Consider the following 15,895-nt stretch of genomic DNA (forward strand, 5'->3'; position numbering starts at 1 on the left):
TAGCTTCCATAGACCAGATCCATCCAAAGTGCCATTGACTCCTAAAAGGATAGCACACCTGGGGCCTCGTATCCGAAGCACGAGGTTTTGCCTGTAATGCCTCACTTTGTAGGGCTGGACCCCAGGAACCCAGGGCTTAGGTCTTGCTACATTACCTAAACTTCCTGATGGGGTGCTTTTACAGTTCAGGGCAGTTGGACCCCCGTTTTAGGGACCCAGTCCCTGAAGGTTTGTTACGCAGCCTGCTGTGATGGCTGAAGGCTGGATTGTTTGTTAATTCAGCAAATCCTGCGACGAGGATAAGGCAAGGGAGGAAACTTAGGTATTAAAGATATCCATGTATTTCTTCCATTAGGGAAAAAATGTTGTTAAGCCTTAAATCTCCACTAGAGGGAGTCTATGCACATACCTTACTCTGTTGTCTTCACTGAAAGCTCAGTCCGTGTGCGATTGCAGCAGCGTGCAGAGGGAGACTCTGCAAGGTAAGAGAAAGCTGCAAAAGTGTTTTCTTCTCCCTGATGGGACCAGAGGGTTAGGGGTACATTACCCCCCCCCGCCGCGGAGGGGTGTGGAGGCCCCGCTAATACCGCTTATTGTTTTAACTGTGACCGATTTTACTGTTTTAGCCTGCTGCTGGATGGGTCCCTGCTCCCCCCCCACCCCCATGTTGGGTCGGTGGTCCCGAAAACGCCATGCAGGAACAATTTTAAAAGTAAAAAAGTGGCAGAATTTTTTCTCGGAGGGGGCGGAGCCTAAGCGCGATGCCGTGAACGTCCACGAGGACACACGGCAGGCTAAAAACAAATACAACACAGCTGTGAGAGTCTTTCCTCGGCTGACGCGGAGAAAACAAGCAGCCTGCAACACAAGGACACAAGAACTGTGGGACATGTGAGGGTTGCAAACTGGCATTCCTGATACAGTAAATGTCATGACTATTTTCAGCGATTAAGTGCAATTTGTATAGTGCCTCTGTTTTTGTACTTAGGACTATGCCTACCAAAAAAGACACCACATAAAGGTTTCACCCCCAGGCACTAGGATCCCGAGTCGCATTCCCATGCTGTCATCCTCGCCTGAATTACCAGGTATGGCAAGCCAGGGTGAGCCATTTGGAACAAATTGATGGTGCAACTGCTGCTCACATTTCAGCCCCTGTATACGTAACTGAAGATGTCCTTTCCCCCTCCCTGCAGGGTCTGGAAGAAAGATTAGCGGCTTTAATCGCATCCTCCATTCAAATGGATAGGAAGCGTGCTAAATCCATGAGGTGTTACCCTCAGTCGATCAGGAGGAAAAACAAACCGATGAGGATTTCTCAGCGGAGGAAACAACGGTAGATGAGCCTTTTTCAGCCTCTCAAATCTGAGGAGTTGCTGATACAATCTCTTACAGAGATGGTTCTTCTACTTTCATGCTACCCCTAACGGAGTCTCCTGAAAGTTCGGTTTCTTCCTTGGGTTCCTTAAAATCCTCTCAACCTTTGAATGCGTTTCCTGCGCATGCATTACTAGAACAGCTTATTTTTTGCTGAATGGGATCACCCGGATCCTCCTAAGAAAATTGCAATTCTCTATCCCCTGGAGGAGAAATTCTCCAAAAGATGGAAAATACCAGCTGTTGACGCTGCAATTTCCAATGTTGTCCAGTAGACAATGCACACATGCTTAAAGGATCCAACAGATGAGTTGGAATCCCTGTTAAGATCTACTTTTTCCATGGCAGATGCCATTACTCAGTCTGCAGTCACTGCAATAAGCGTCTGTCAATCTCTAAAGGACCAAATTTAAACAGGCCCTTAGAGAGCTTCCTGCAAATAAGCTCAGGATTTGGCTGAACTACCAAAAGCATTATGCTTTGCCATAGATGCTATTAAAGATTCTATATACCAGGCATCCCGCCTTACGCTTATGCTTGTACATATGCGTAGAATCCAGTGGTTGAAAAAAAAAAAAAAAAGTTTTTCAGCTGAAGCACCATGTAAAGATCTCCTAACTGGGCTCCCTTTTCATGGGGAGCGACTATTTGGAGAAAACTTGGACAAATATATCCAAACAATTTCTAGTGGGAAAAGTATTTTTTGCCAGTCAAAAGAAAGTATAAACGCCCTTCATTTAAACGGGCTCTTTCCCTTAGGGCCCTTTCACACTGGGGCGGTTTGCAGGCGCTATTGCGCTAATAATAACGCCTGCAAACCGACTCGAAACCGCCGCTGCTGTGTCTCCAGTGTGAAAGCCCCGAGGGCTTTCACACTGGAGCGGTGCGCTAGCAGGACGGGAAAAAAAAAAGTCCTGCTAGCAGCATCTTCGGAGCGGTGAAGGAGCGGAGTCTACACGGAGGCGCTTTGCGGTGGTTTTTAACCCTTTCTCGGCCGCTAGCGGGGGTAAAACCGCCGCGCTAGCGGCCGCATGCTGATGGTAAAGCGCCGCCACCCCCGCCCCAGTGTGAAAGGGGCCTTACACCAGGAGCTTCAGCCTCTAGGCAGGGGCGATGGCCTCAGCCATCACACTCTAGAGGAAAGAGTCAGACCCAGGCTCAAAAGAAGTCCTGGGGTCGGAAACCTGCAAAAGCAGAATCCTGAAGCCTCATCATGAAGAGGCAACCGCCCTCACCAAGGTGGGGAGAAGACTTCTGCAGTTTTCAGAAGTCTGGAAAGCAAGAAATACAGGACAGATGGGACATCTCCATGGTAACGCTGGGGTATAAGCTGGAATTTCCTGATTTTCTACCGTCTCGCTTCCTGGGGTCAAGCGTTCCCAAAGATCCAGAGAAAGGACAATCTCTGTTTCAAGCACTAGACCGATTAATATCTCAAGGGGTGATCAGACATATCCCCACAAAGGAGCAAGGTCTGGGGTTTTTATTCAAATCTTTTCATGATACCAAAACCAAAATGGAGATGTCAGACCCATTCTAGATCTAAGAAATCAAAATCTTTTCTTGAAGATCCGCTCCTTTCGCATGGAGACGATCAGGTCAGTAGTTTCTATCCTTTTAGGAGGGGAACTTCTGGCATCAATCGACATCAGGGATGCATATTTGCATGTCCATACATTTCCCGCTTATCAAAGGTTTCTGCGGTTCGAGTGAGAAGAACAGCATTTCCAGTTTGTAGCCCTGCCCTTCGGGCTAGCCACAGCACCCCGGGTGTTCAAAGTGCTGGCCCCACCTCTAGCCAGGTTAAGGGCACAGGGCATAACAGTCGTAGCATACCTAGACGATCTATTGCTAATAATTCAGTCAGTGGCTCGTTTGGAGCAAAGCGTACGCACTAGAACCAACTATCTGAAAAGTTGGGTTGGATTCTTAACCTAGAGAAATCTTCCTTAAATACCGCTAAAAAAGCTGGAGTACTTGGGTCTGATCATAGACACAGCCCAGGAAAGGGTGTTCTTGCCTCAGGCAAAAATCAGCTCCATAAGAGAGTTGGTATGCATGGTCAGGTCAAATGGCGATCCCTCCATTTGCCTTTGCATGAGGTTGCTAGGAACTATGGTGGCTTAATTTGAAGCAGTTCCCTATGCCAATGTCCATCTGCTTGAAACAAAACAATTCAAGCTTTAGACTTGCCAAAGCGGCTGTCCCCAAGAGTGTCCCAAACCTCACTTGATGGTTACTAACCCAGAATCTGCTGAAAGGAAAATCCTTCAGACCAGTCATCTGGAAAGTGGTAACGACAGATGCCAGCCTTTCAGATTGGGGAACAGTACTAGAAAAGACAGCTGTCCAGGGACAGTGGTTAAGAACCGAAAAGAACCTTGTCCATCAATATCCTAGAGATTCGGGCAGTACGTCTGGCTCTAAAGACCTGGACTTTCAGGTTACGGGATTGTCCTTTTAGGATTCAATCCGACAATGCCACAGCTGTTGCCTATATCAATCACCAAGGGGGCACCGAAAGTCTCTCAGCGCAGAGAGAGGAGAACCATATTCTAACTTGGACAGAAAGGAAGTTCCGTGCCTATCGGCAGTCTTCATTCCGGGAGTAGAGAATTGGCAGGCAGACTACTTGAGTCGCCAGCAGTTATTCCCAGCGGAATGGTCTCTTCACCCCGACATATTTCGGGCTGTTTACCAAAGATGGTGGACTCCGGACGTAGATCATCATAGAACCGGCCCCCATCCTACCGAGCGGTCCATTCTTGAGCACCCTCTCACTTATCCCAGGCACTACAGCTAAAAGCTCTGTTCCCTACCCATGGACGCCTGATGCTATTTACCCTTGAGAGGTCTCTGATTTTTGGCCGTTATTGTTTCTGACCCAAGTCTACCTTCGATCGAAGTGCGATCACATGTATATAAGGTTTCACTGTTAGTTTTTACTTTTACCATACCTAATTGAATCTCTAGCTCCTGAGGAAGCGTTCTGTGCAACGTGAAACATGTAGAGCAACTAGAGAGCATCTCACCTCGAATCACCAGACCTGCAGCATCTTGCTTATTAGAGCCTTATGATTGTTTACTATTCAATGTTTAGGGAAGTATATTCTCCTTCATTTTGTATTAACGTGCTCTGTTTATAGATCTACATCTACTTTAAATTTCATATAAGCTTGCAGGGCAGGATCCCTATGGTGTACCCATACCAGGTTCTATGTCTAGCCTGACTTGTTTTTAAATGTCCATGTTTGTTCATTGTCCTTTTATACTTTATCAATAAAAATCCCAAACATATTTATTCTCTTGTAGTTTAATACTGTTGTGCCTCCAAAGTCCCATTCCTAGATTTTAGGCGTCTTCAGATACATTGTTGGGGACGCTGGCACAAATCGCTATCGAGTACCTACAGTAGTCACCCTGTTTTTTGAGGTACTTGAGCACTAGGTCTTTTTGTTCGGTAGATCTTCTAGCGTCTAGGTTCAACATGAAGTTAGTCAACTTTGTGTCCAGAACAGGGGGTTCCATTCGCAAGCCGAACGGATGCGTTGGTGACTCCATGGGATCAGTTATCACGGATCTATGCATTCCCCCCATTCAGTTGCTGCCTCGACTTCTTTGCAGGATCAAGCTGGAAAGAAAGTCGGTAATTCTGGTGGCACCAGCAAGGCCCAGAAGGTCATGGTATACACAAATCGTATAGATGGCAGTGGAGGGCCCATGGTCCCTCCCACTACGGCAAAAGCTGCTTTCACAGGGACCGATATTCCATCCTACCTTACGGTCTCTAAATTTAACGGCCTGGCTATTAAAACCACATTCTGAAGAAACGTGGGCTTTCCGAGTCAGTTATCTCTACCCTGATTAATGCAAGGAAGCCAACTTCCAGGACTATAGCGTCTGAAGGGCTTATATTTCCTGGTGTGAATACAAGGGTTGGCACCCTTGGAGATATAGCTTAGGCAGAAATTCTTGCTTTTCTACAGATAATGGTAGGAATTAAATTGGCCTTCCGCATGATACCAGTCAACATTCTCCCAAACCAACTACACAATCCAACAGACTCGTTCATATGGGAGCGCAGACACCTCCGTATACGAAACGCTACCTTGTGCCTCGTACCCCCCCAGCTGGAATGGGAGCACCAGATGTACGACTTTACTATAAGGCAATCATTCTTAAATCAGATCAAACAGTGGTGGAATTCTACACCCTCCTCATCCCAATCCTCATTGATTAAAATTAAACAGGCAGGCGTGCAAGTACATCCACTTCAACAATTTCTAAGCGCTATCTGGCTTCACTTCCAACCCCCACACTTATTTCTTCAAACAGTCAACTCTATTATAAGAACCTGGAGATCACTCTCCCATCAGGCAAAGGGCATCTCCAAAATCGACTTTAAAGCTAATGTCCCTATCCACACTGGAACTTCTGAGTGAGGATCTAGCACTGACTGGTCCTCAGCAGGCATACAGACTATTGGGACCTTGTACGAAGGCCCCTGCATAGCCTCTTTCCAAAATCTTCATCAAACCTTCCAGATCGGACACAAGGACTTTCACAATTATTTACACATTCGTCATATAGTAGCTTTCTTTACCTGGTCAGAGTCTGCCCTCACACTGGAAACCTTACACCTTATTGAAGCTACTAGAGGCACGTCAAAAGGACTCTCCTGCTTCTATAAGCTACTCACGTGACCCCAAGAATCACAGAAACGATCATTAATGGCACACTGGGAAAAAAAAATCTTCATATTTCCCCAGATATCACTCAATGGCAATGTGCCCTCTGCAACCTGCTTACCTACTCGAAATGTATTAACCATTGAGAAACTGTGCAAAAGATTCTCCACAATTGGTATTGCATGCCCTCTAGGCTTGTCTCTATATATCCTTATGTCTCACCTAATTGCTGGAGGCAATGTGGACTAGGGGGAACCCCGCTTTACATATGATGGGAATGTCCAAAATTGAAACCTTTTTGGTTAAATGTGGATGATGTCATCTCCTCTGTAACCGGTATGCAGGTTACTACGTCACTAGCAATTGCCATTCTGGGACTAGGACTCAACGCATGGCCTAGGTGCATGCACAACATCCTGACCCACATACTTATCGTTGCTCGCCTAGCATTAGCACGCAACTGGAAATCTACCTTTCCCCCCACCACCCCGCAACTGGTCTCAATACTCAATGAGCATCTGATTTTGGAATACAGGTTTGCTAAGGCTCACCTCACAATGTCTAGATTCTATATCCTTTGGTCCCCGTGGATCAGAAATTCCAGAAGTACAGCTCCAGGGTAGTTGAACATCACTTAAAACAGCTTTCATTTAAGAAGTTCTGGTCTTCGACAGTAGTCCTCAGAAGTCAACTCTAACTCTTCCATCACTCACTTTAGATACTCTCTCAATCTCTGGTTAAAGGCGCAACTTGTTATTTCGCTATGGTAGTTATCGATGGACACATACTATCTGTATACTTTTGCATGATGCAACTTTATTGTATTAGCCATAGATGCACTCAATTTCTCTTTTCCTTTTCAAGTATGTAAACATATGCACCATCGTTTACCACATTGTACCATTTGACATATTGTAACTCATAAAATTTGTTTTGAATAAAACTTAAATTAAAAGAAAAATAAAAGTAGTTAAATAGTTAAAATACACAGACAAGCACTTTTCAACTACTTCGGCTCTGGAAGGTTTTACCCCCTTCATGACCAGGGCATTCTTTTGCTTTTCGGCACTGCGCTACTTTAAATGGTAATTGCCCGGTCATGAAATTCTTTACCCAAATTAAATTTATATCATTTTTTCCACACTAATAGAGCTTTATTTTGGTGGTATTTGGTCACTATTGAGTTTTTTTTATGATATAAACGAAAAAAGACTGACAAAAAAAAAAAAAGGTTTTTTTCTTTGATTTTCTGCTATAAAGAAATACAAAAAAAGAAAGAATCTTCAAAAATTTAGGCCAAAATGTATTCTGCTACATGTCTTTGGTTAAAAAAAATAAAATAAAAAAAAAATAATAATTCCAATAAGTGTATAGTAGCCTCCCTGACGGTTTTCCCGAGTGTGGCTCGGGGTTAAAAATCAGGACCATTAGCTGTAACCCCGAGCCACACTCGGGAATACATCGCAGGATCCTGGTGTGGCTTTACTTACCTTGTCCCCAGGATCCTGCGATGTCCCCCGCAGTGTCCGTGGGCTCCGTCCTCCTCCGAAGCCTCTCTGTGCCAGGCTCCGTCTCCTGCGAGCGTCGCGACGCACGGGGGCGGAGCATGGCGGCAAATTCAAAAAAATGTCATAATCATAACACATACAGTACTGTAATCTTACAGATTACAGTACTGTATGAAATGATTTCACATCCCTTTTGTCCCCAGTGCTTTGGCCCATTCCCTGCATGCAGTTTTATGTGATATATACTGTTTTTTCTGCCTGGAAACTGGAGATTGTCCATAGCAACCAAAAAGTGTCCCTTTACGTCAAAAGTGGCTTTAGACCATCTAGAAAACAGCGATAGTAAATTAGAACATTTGCAGAATTGAACGATAGTGAATCGTGGGGAAATTAATTTTATTACTATTTATTTTTATTTTTTTTAATTATTTATTTTTATTTATTATATTATAATTTATGTTTTTGTGTTTCAAACTTTATCATATCCGGGATATCTACTAGACTCTTGTTTGGACAGATTTAAGTGTGTTATTGTTAAAGCGGGGGTCCACCTATCTATCTTTTTTTTTTTTTTTAGTTCATTCACAAACTTTTCTTCTCAGCATTACATACTCACATATTGTGTGTAATATGTCCGCCTGTGTCAGATTTTGTCGGAAAGAATAACTTATATTATTCACTGCAGGCGGTTTCCATCTTTATTGTGGGCATTTGAAGCCCACAAGCATTTATTTCCTGGATGTGGTGAATGCTGTGCTCCCAGCATTCACTGCTCATTCCCGCACATGCTCAGTGGCATCCTGGGAAGCCTGAGACTAGCTCCCAGGAGTCTGGGAGAGGCTAGAAACACTCCTACTCCCACGGGAGGAGAACCAGGAAGTGCAAAGAAGAATAGAAAAATAAAAAGGTAATTACGGCGATTTAAATTTTTTAAACGGCATGTCAGCATCTAGGCAAGGAAGAGAATACATACAGATATTGTTCAAAATTTGGGTGGAACTCCGCTTTAAGAATTACAGACCTACAATATAAAACGCCAAATTTCCATGCAAAATAATTGTACCACTTTCAGCACCTAAAATCCAAAATAATCATACCGCCAGGGAGGTTAAAGTGGTTGTTAAGCCACTAGGTCAGTGGTTCTCAACTCCTGTCTTCAGGACCCACCCACAGGCCAGATTTTATGTATTACCTTGGGGAGATGCAGACTAGAATACTGCAATCACTGAGCAGCAAATGATATCACCTGTGATGTACTTCAGTTATCTTGCAAACCTGGCCTGTTAGTGGGTCCTGAGGAGAGGAGTTGAGAACCACTGCACTGTGTGATCTTTACATCATTCCCTGTTAGATAAAAACCTGTATCCTAGTGCCTGTGCTTTATAAAAAAAAAAAAAAAAAAAAAAAAAAAAATATAATAATAATAAAAAAAAATTAAAACCAGTTTTCTACCTGTTTTAACAGCGCCCCCCCGGTGCTCACGTGATTCCCAGCTCTCTCCTCATCTGAAAGCTCCAGCGGGCAGGGCCAAGATTCCCCCACTGATGTAGGAGTCATGTGATTGCCAGGAGGCGTTGTTAAAACACGTAGGAATCGGATATATATATATATCTATATATATATATATATATATAGATATATATATATATCTATATATATATATCTATATATATATATATATATAGATATATATATATACACACACATATACATACATACAAGCTAAGAAACAAAGCCAAAGCAGCTAAAGAGGAATAAGAAGCCGCCACACATACAGCAGTGTTCCCACACAGAAAAACATATCTCCATTTACCTTATAAATAAAAGCACAGACACTACGATACAGGTTATCTAACAGAGGGGATGGTATGAAGATCACAGAGTTTTGTTACAGCGGGGAGAGCACAAGAGTGACGCTAGTGAGAGCTGACAGGCTGGGGGGTGGAGGAGGACAGAGGAGACACAGGAGAGCTGCAGATAGCTGCGGATGACGGAGGCACATAAACTGATCAGTTTACAAAGGGGAGGGTATAGCCAGGCAGGATCAGCCAGGTTTTCTAAGGGATATGGGGGCCAAATTACACAGCACAGGCACTGTGCTGTTATTCATGCTTTATGGGAACAGGATCCATTTTTTTAATTTTTTTTTTTTAAGTTAACAAATACTTTATTGGTTTGTGCGAAAGTTATAGCATCTACAAAACGATGGTACATATACTGGATTTATTTATTTTTTTACCAGTAAAAGTGGTGATCAGCGACTTCTAGTGGGACGGTGATAGTGCGGCGGACGATCGGACACTGGGTAGAAACTGACTGACACGGACATCACCAGTGACACCAATACAGTGATCAGTGCTAATATTTTACACGGTCACTGTACTAATAACACCGCCTGGGAAGGGGTTAACATCTAGGGTCAATGAAAGGGTTAACTGTGTGCCTAACCAGTGTAATGTGTGCTGCTTTCACTAATAGATGAGACTGATTTTTTTTTTTTCCTTGCTTTGTAGTGAGGAAGAAAAAATAAATAAAAATAAAACACACAGCCACATTGCTGCTCTCTATTCAGAGCCCTGCGTTGTTAGTAAACACGGGGCTCTGTGCTGTGATTCTCTAAGCCGATCAGCAGGGCCTGGCCATTAACCACTTCACCCCCGAAGGATTTGCCCCCTTGCTGACCAGGCCATTATTTTTTGCGATATGGCACTGCGTCGCTTTAACTGACAATTGCATGGTCGTGTGATGTTTTACCAAATAAAATTGATGTCCTTTCCCCCCCCCCATTTGATCAACTCTGCGGTTTTTATTTTTCGTGCTATAAAAAAAAAAAAAAAAACACAGGCCGACAATTTTGAAAAAAAAAATAAAAATAATAATAATAAAAAAGAAAATCTATATTTTTTTTTACTTTCTGCTATAATACACATTAGAGTTGCACCAATACTAGTATCAGTGCCGATACCGAGCATTTGCACGAGTACTTGTATAAACTGTGTTTATGATGCTTCAGTTTATGAATGGAGGAGCCGCTGTCTGTCCATTCATCTCCAGTGCAGCTGAGACTACAGAGAAAAAAAAAAAGGACTGCGGAATCTGTGTCCTCAGTCCCTTTCCCTGTCTCAAAGGGAAGATATCAGGAGTCTGTCCAGACCCTTGGTATCTTACCAAAGCACCCCCAACAGGGCTGATAAAAATAAGAAAAAGAAAAAAAAAATAATATTTCAAAATAAAATTAAAACTAAAAAAACACTGACACCATCCACTAAATCATTCAGTGGAGGATTTCTCTACAGGTGGCTGGCATTCAGCAAAACTGGAAGAACTTTATTCTTTTACAGTGAGAAATAATGAACTCTGCTTATGCAACAAAGTAATTTTAAAAACCGGAGTTGTACTAAAGAAAACCGTTCACTGAGAACACAAACACGCAGGAGCAGTAATGGAAAGTAAAAAGCTGGGTTGTACCCAGACCGTGTCATTCAGCCCTATTTAAATTAATAAAACAGTACATTGCTCCGTGTTGGTGTCTGTCAGCTCGGCTTGTCGCGGTCAGCCCAGTGCACCAAAAAAAGATTAAGCTGAAGAGCGTCTGGAAAGAATGTATTTTTCCATCTCTTTTCTCAGACCAGTAATCATATCCCGTTGCTTTTTATAGGCACTAAGCAGCAAGGTCGAAGTAACAGCACCATGTTCAGCAACAAAGGACAAGATGTCCTACTGAGCTAGCCAAGCAGTGAAGTGGACACAGAAATATGTCGGCCATAGCGGAGATAATGAACTGAAATTCTGAGGCCAAAAACCTGCTTGTCTAGAAAATACAGCATTGTAGAAATACGTTCAGGTGGCAAGCTCCAGCTTTGGTGAAGCAATGATAAGCCAAGCTGCTAAGGTTCCCCCTTCCCCCAAATAATTCAAACATCAAAACTGCATAGCAGCACTCTGTCCCTGTATTTCCAGCATAATAGTAAACCACCAATCTTCTGTGTGCATTAAGGTGAGCATAATTAAAAAAAAAACCACAAAAAAAAATTTGCCACACACACACACACACACACACACACACACACACACACACACACACACACACACACACACACACACACTTGGACTATAAACAATTTTTCTTTTTCCCTTTTATCACGTTTCATCTTTATTGCAATAATATAGTAGATTTTTTTTTTTGCACTTTAATCGTTTACTGTACAAAATAAGGTCCGTTGGCATGGACCATAGGGTGAGTACATGGATTGAAAACTGGCTACAAGGGCGAGTTCAGAGGGTGGTGATAAATGGGGAGTACTCAGAATGGTCAGGGGTGGGTAGTGGGGTCCCCCAGGGTTCTGTGCTGGGACCAATCCTATTTAATGTGTTCATAAACGACCTGGAGGATGGGATAAATAGTTCAATCTCTGTATTTGCGGACGATACTAAGCTAAGCAGGGCAATAACTTCTCCGCAGGATGTGGAAACCTTGCAAAAAGATCTGAACAAATTTATGGGGTGAGCAACTACATGGCAAATGAGGTTCAATGTAGAAAAATGTAAAATAATGCATTTGGGTGGCAAAAATATGAATGCAATCTATACACTGGGGGGAGAACCTCTGGGGGAATCTAGGATGGAAAAGGACCTGGGGGTCCTAGTAGATGATAGGCTCAGCAATGGCATGCAATGCCAAGCTGCTGATAACAAAGCAAACAGAATATTGGCATGCATTAAAAAGGGGATCAACTCCAGAGATAAAACGATAAATCTCCCGCTCTACAAGACTCTGGTCCGGCCGCACCTGGAGTATGCTGTCCAGTTCTGGGCACCAGTCCTCAGGAAGGATGTACTGGAAATGGAGCGAGTACAAAGAAGGGCAACAAAGCTACTAAAGGGTCTGGAGGATCTTAGTTATGAGGAAAGGTTGTGAGCACTGAACTTATTCTCTCTAGAGAAGAGACACTTGAGAGGGGATACGATTTCGATATACAAATACCGTACTGGTGACCCCACAATAGTAATAAAACTTTTTCGCAGAAGAGAGTTTAACAAGACTCACGGCCACTCATTACAATTAGAAGAAAAGAGGTTTAACCTTAAACTACATAGAGGGTTCTTTACTGTAAGAGCGGCAAGGATGTGGAATTCCCTTCCACAGGTGGTGGTCTCAGCGGGGAGCATCGATAGTTTCAAGAAACTATTAGATAAGCACCTGAATGACCGCAACATACAGGGATATACAATGTAATACTGACATATAATCACACACATAGGTTGGACTTGATGGACTTGTGTCTTTTTTCAACCTCACCTACTATGTAACTATCATTAAGGTTTAACAGTGCTACACATTTTGATTTTGGTTTTAGTAAAAATTATAGACCCTTCATTTCTTTGTAAATGGACAAACATACAAAATCTGCAGGGGATCAAATAATTATTTTCCCCACTATAGGTGGGTGAAGCAGTTCCAAATGAGAAAATCAGTTAGAATCCACATATCTGCAGCGCTACGTGTCCTGTGACCCCCCCCCCCCCCCCCCCCCACCAAGCAGCTCTGCACTTTGGATGCCAACAGCTGCACAACATTTTCACTGAAGACATTGATGACTGACCTTATCTGCATTGCTGCTACTAATCTGGAGAACCTTGACCCCCCCAAATAGAGCACCAGCAGACATTCAATTTTCAAGTATGGGATTTTTCTTTTTACATCAACCCTGCCTCTCCAGTGGCTCAGTAGTTCTCCGTAGCAGACCAAATCAGAGTATTTCATTACTTTTTAACAGCATGCAGGTTTTCTTTTTTGATGGCAAGTCTGCTATAAAGTGGTACTGAAAAGGTGACAGTCCCTTGCCAGTGTTCCATCGATATGTGCCCTCCGTCAAAAAGTGCCCACACATGTGCAGGACAGAGCTGCACTCCAGCTGATTTGGCGATCAGTTGGAGCGACGTGACCATGGCGCATGTGCACATCAGAGGAGGCATTTCTCGAAGGAAGAGAGAATGTCACGGACACTATTAAAAGCTATTCACAGAGCGGAGGGACACCGTAGTTCTCATATTGTGCCTCGCTGTTGCAGGGCAGGGTTTCATTCTGCTCAAGGTTGCCTTTTGTCAGTGTTGTACGGCGGCTTTAGTGTCTTGATCAGAGCCTGTTGCCTGTGTCTAAGGGCAGGTTGCAACACAGACAAAACCCACCCTTCAACACAGCCACAAGCCACCCTGCAACAGCGAGGCACAATATAACAACCACTGTGTCCCCCTCCGCTCTGTGAATAGCTTTCAATTGTGTCCATAAAACTCCCTCTCCCGTCGAAAAATGCCTCCTCTGATGTGCGCATGCACTATGGTCACGTCACTCCAGCTGATCAGGAAATCAGCTGGAGTGTGGCTCCGTCCTGTACGGGCACTTTTCGACGGAGGGCACATGTCGATAGAACACCGGCATCTGGTTCTGAGTGGTGGTCTTTGTGTCTCTTCATTGGTGGCAGGGGAGGGTGGCATCAATCCCGCACATAGGCGCTAGTCATCCCGGGACTGTAAGCTGCACAGCGTCTCCAGAGAGGACAGTGAACAGGCAGGTAGTGACATTTTATTGCAGAAGAAACAAGTGCATGTCTCTTCTGCATTATAAGCCTGCCCGCTAGCTGTTTGTTACAGTTCTGCTTTAAAGCAAAAGTTCCTGCTGTAAAAATAACTTGATACCCTTAAGTTTCAATGGAAAAGCCTTTTCACAATACGTCATTTTGAAATGCATGCACTGAACCAGCAGATTGTACCAGAAGGGGGCATTAAAAATAGTAATCAGGTATTGCAGCTAGCAATCTTAATACAATTGAAGGGGCTGATTTAGATGGGAATCTGATCTAAGCCCAAATACAAAAAAAGATTATCCAGATGATAAAAGCTCCTTTAAAATCAATTTTCAGCCTTTTAAGACTATCGAGGTCTTTAGAAACTTCATACCTGCATCGGCATTACTGTCGTTGGAGCAAAGTTTCAGTTTATCCAGTGCTTGCTTCAAAGACGCTGATACCTTCAGCTCCAACCGCGTCAAAGGCTCGTCTGGGCTGTAAAGACATTACATAATAAGAGGAGTGGACCAAGGGAGCCAGAAACAGAAAACGGATTACCACGTTCAACATTAGACAGAAGTAGTCAGCGACTTACACACACAGGGTTATGTATAGGCTTGTGTACTCCATAGATAGGCAAACTTATGACGGTGAGAAATTTCCCAGGAACATTGATGGACTATTGTCTTCATTCGACCTTACCTACTATGAACATAAAGCAATATGCAGATATACCTTCTAAAAAAGATGTGACAGTGTGCATAGCACAACACGCTCCATACATCTTTAGAGGTGCACCCAATGGAAATTTTGGTGCCGAAATCGAAAATGCAGGATGCACTTGGTTCAAAACCGAAGACGACAGTTTTTAAAGTGGGACTAAATTCCAATGCATGAATTTTACCTATAGATAAGCCTATAATAAAGGCTTACCTAGAGGTACCGCAAATATCTCCTAGACGTTCTGTACACCGTTTAGGAGAGAATTACTGTAGAAGCAGCCAGTGACTTCACCATCGCATGAACTCTGAAGTAACAGTCACCCGTCCGGTGCAGTAAACTACCACACCCATGTGCGGGAGTGACATCACGTCTTTGGACACTCACAAAGCCAGTCCGTGCATCCGGATGGAAGACCAGGTGAAGGTGGGAGCACCTTAGGCGGTGACAGTAAGCCAATGGAAGGCTTCGTTTTAAGGCAATTTTCACATAATGTGCTAGTATGTGATGCATACTACTAGCACTTTATGACATTGCCTTTCATGTTTAAAAAAAAAAAAAAAAAAACAGCAGTTCATTACCACTTAAAAGAAAAATTATATAATAATGATTTTATAATTATATAATTAATAATTTTTTTAATATAGATTTATTATTATACAGGATATATAGCGCCAACAGTTTACGCAGCGGTTTACAACTTGAGGGTAGACAATTTGTTGGCTGAGTATAATTGTATTATATTCAAATTTTTAATATCATGAATTTAAATGAATAGGAATTTATTGTCGGTCATTATGGGCACCTTTAGCACAAGAAAAGTTCAAGAAAAATGCATCCCTTCAAATTCTATGTATGCCTTCACACTGGTCCGTTGCGCTTTCATTGTGGAGTTAAAGATCCGGCTTGCTGCATTTTTGGTCAGAAATAAAAAAAAAAAAAAAAAGAAAAACTCACCAAAAATGCACCTCCCTATTGAAATGCATTGAAAACACAGCAAGAACGGATCAATAAAGATACCCGTGTTACATTTTTG

The 15,895-nt window shown here is 43.1% G+C and overlaps 1 protein-coding gene across 2 annotated transcripts in view; it reads right to left on the reverse strand.

Annotated features, from left to right (window-relative positions):
• CHORDC1 (cysteine and histidine rich domain containing 1) overlaps nt 1-15,895 on the reverse strand; it is a 64,907-nt gene that overhangs the window by 21,689 nt on the left and 27,323 nt on the right. For both annotated transcript variants that reach the window (XM_073612974.1, XM_073612975.1), the window contains exon 5: nt 14,531-14,634. In XM_073612974.1, the coding sequence (XP_073469075.1) occupies nt 14,531-14,634 (104 nt within the window). The remainder of the gene's footprint in view (nt 1-14,530; nt 14,635-15,895) is intronic.

The sequence above is a fragment of the Aquarana catesbeiana genome, linkage group LG02 (assembly GCF_042186555.1).
Source record: "Aquarana catesbeiana isolate 2022-GZ linkage group LG02, ASM4218655v1, whole genome shotgun sequence".
NCBI classification, from domain to species: domain Eukaryota; kingdom Metazoa; phylum Chordata; class Amphibia; order Anura; family Ranidae; genus Aquarana; species Aquarana catesbeiana.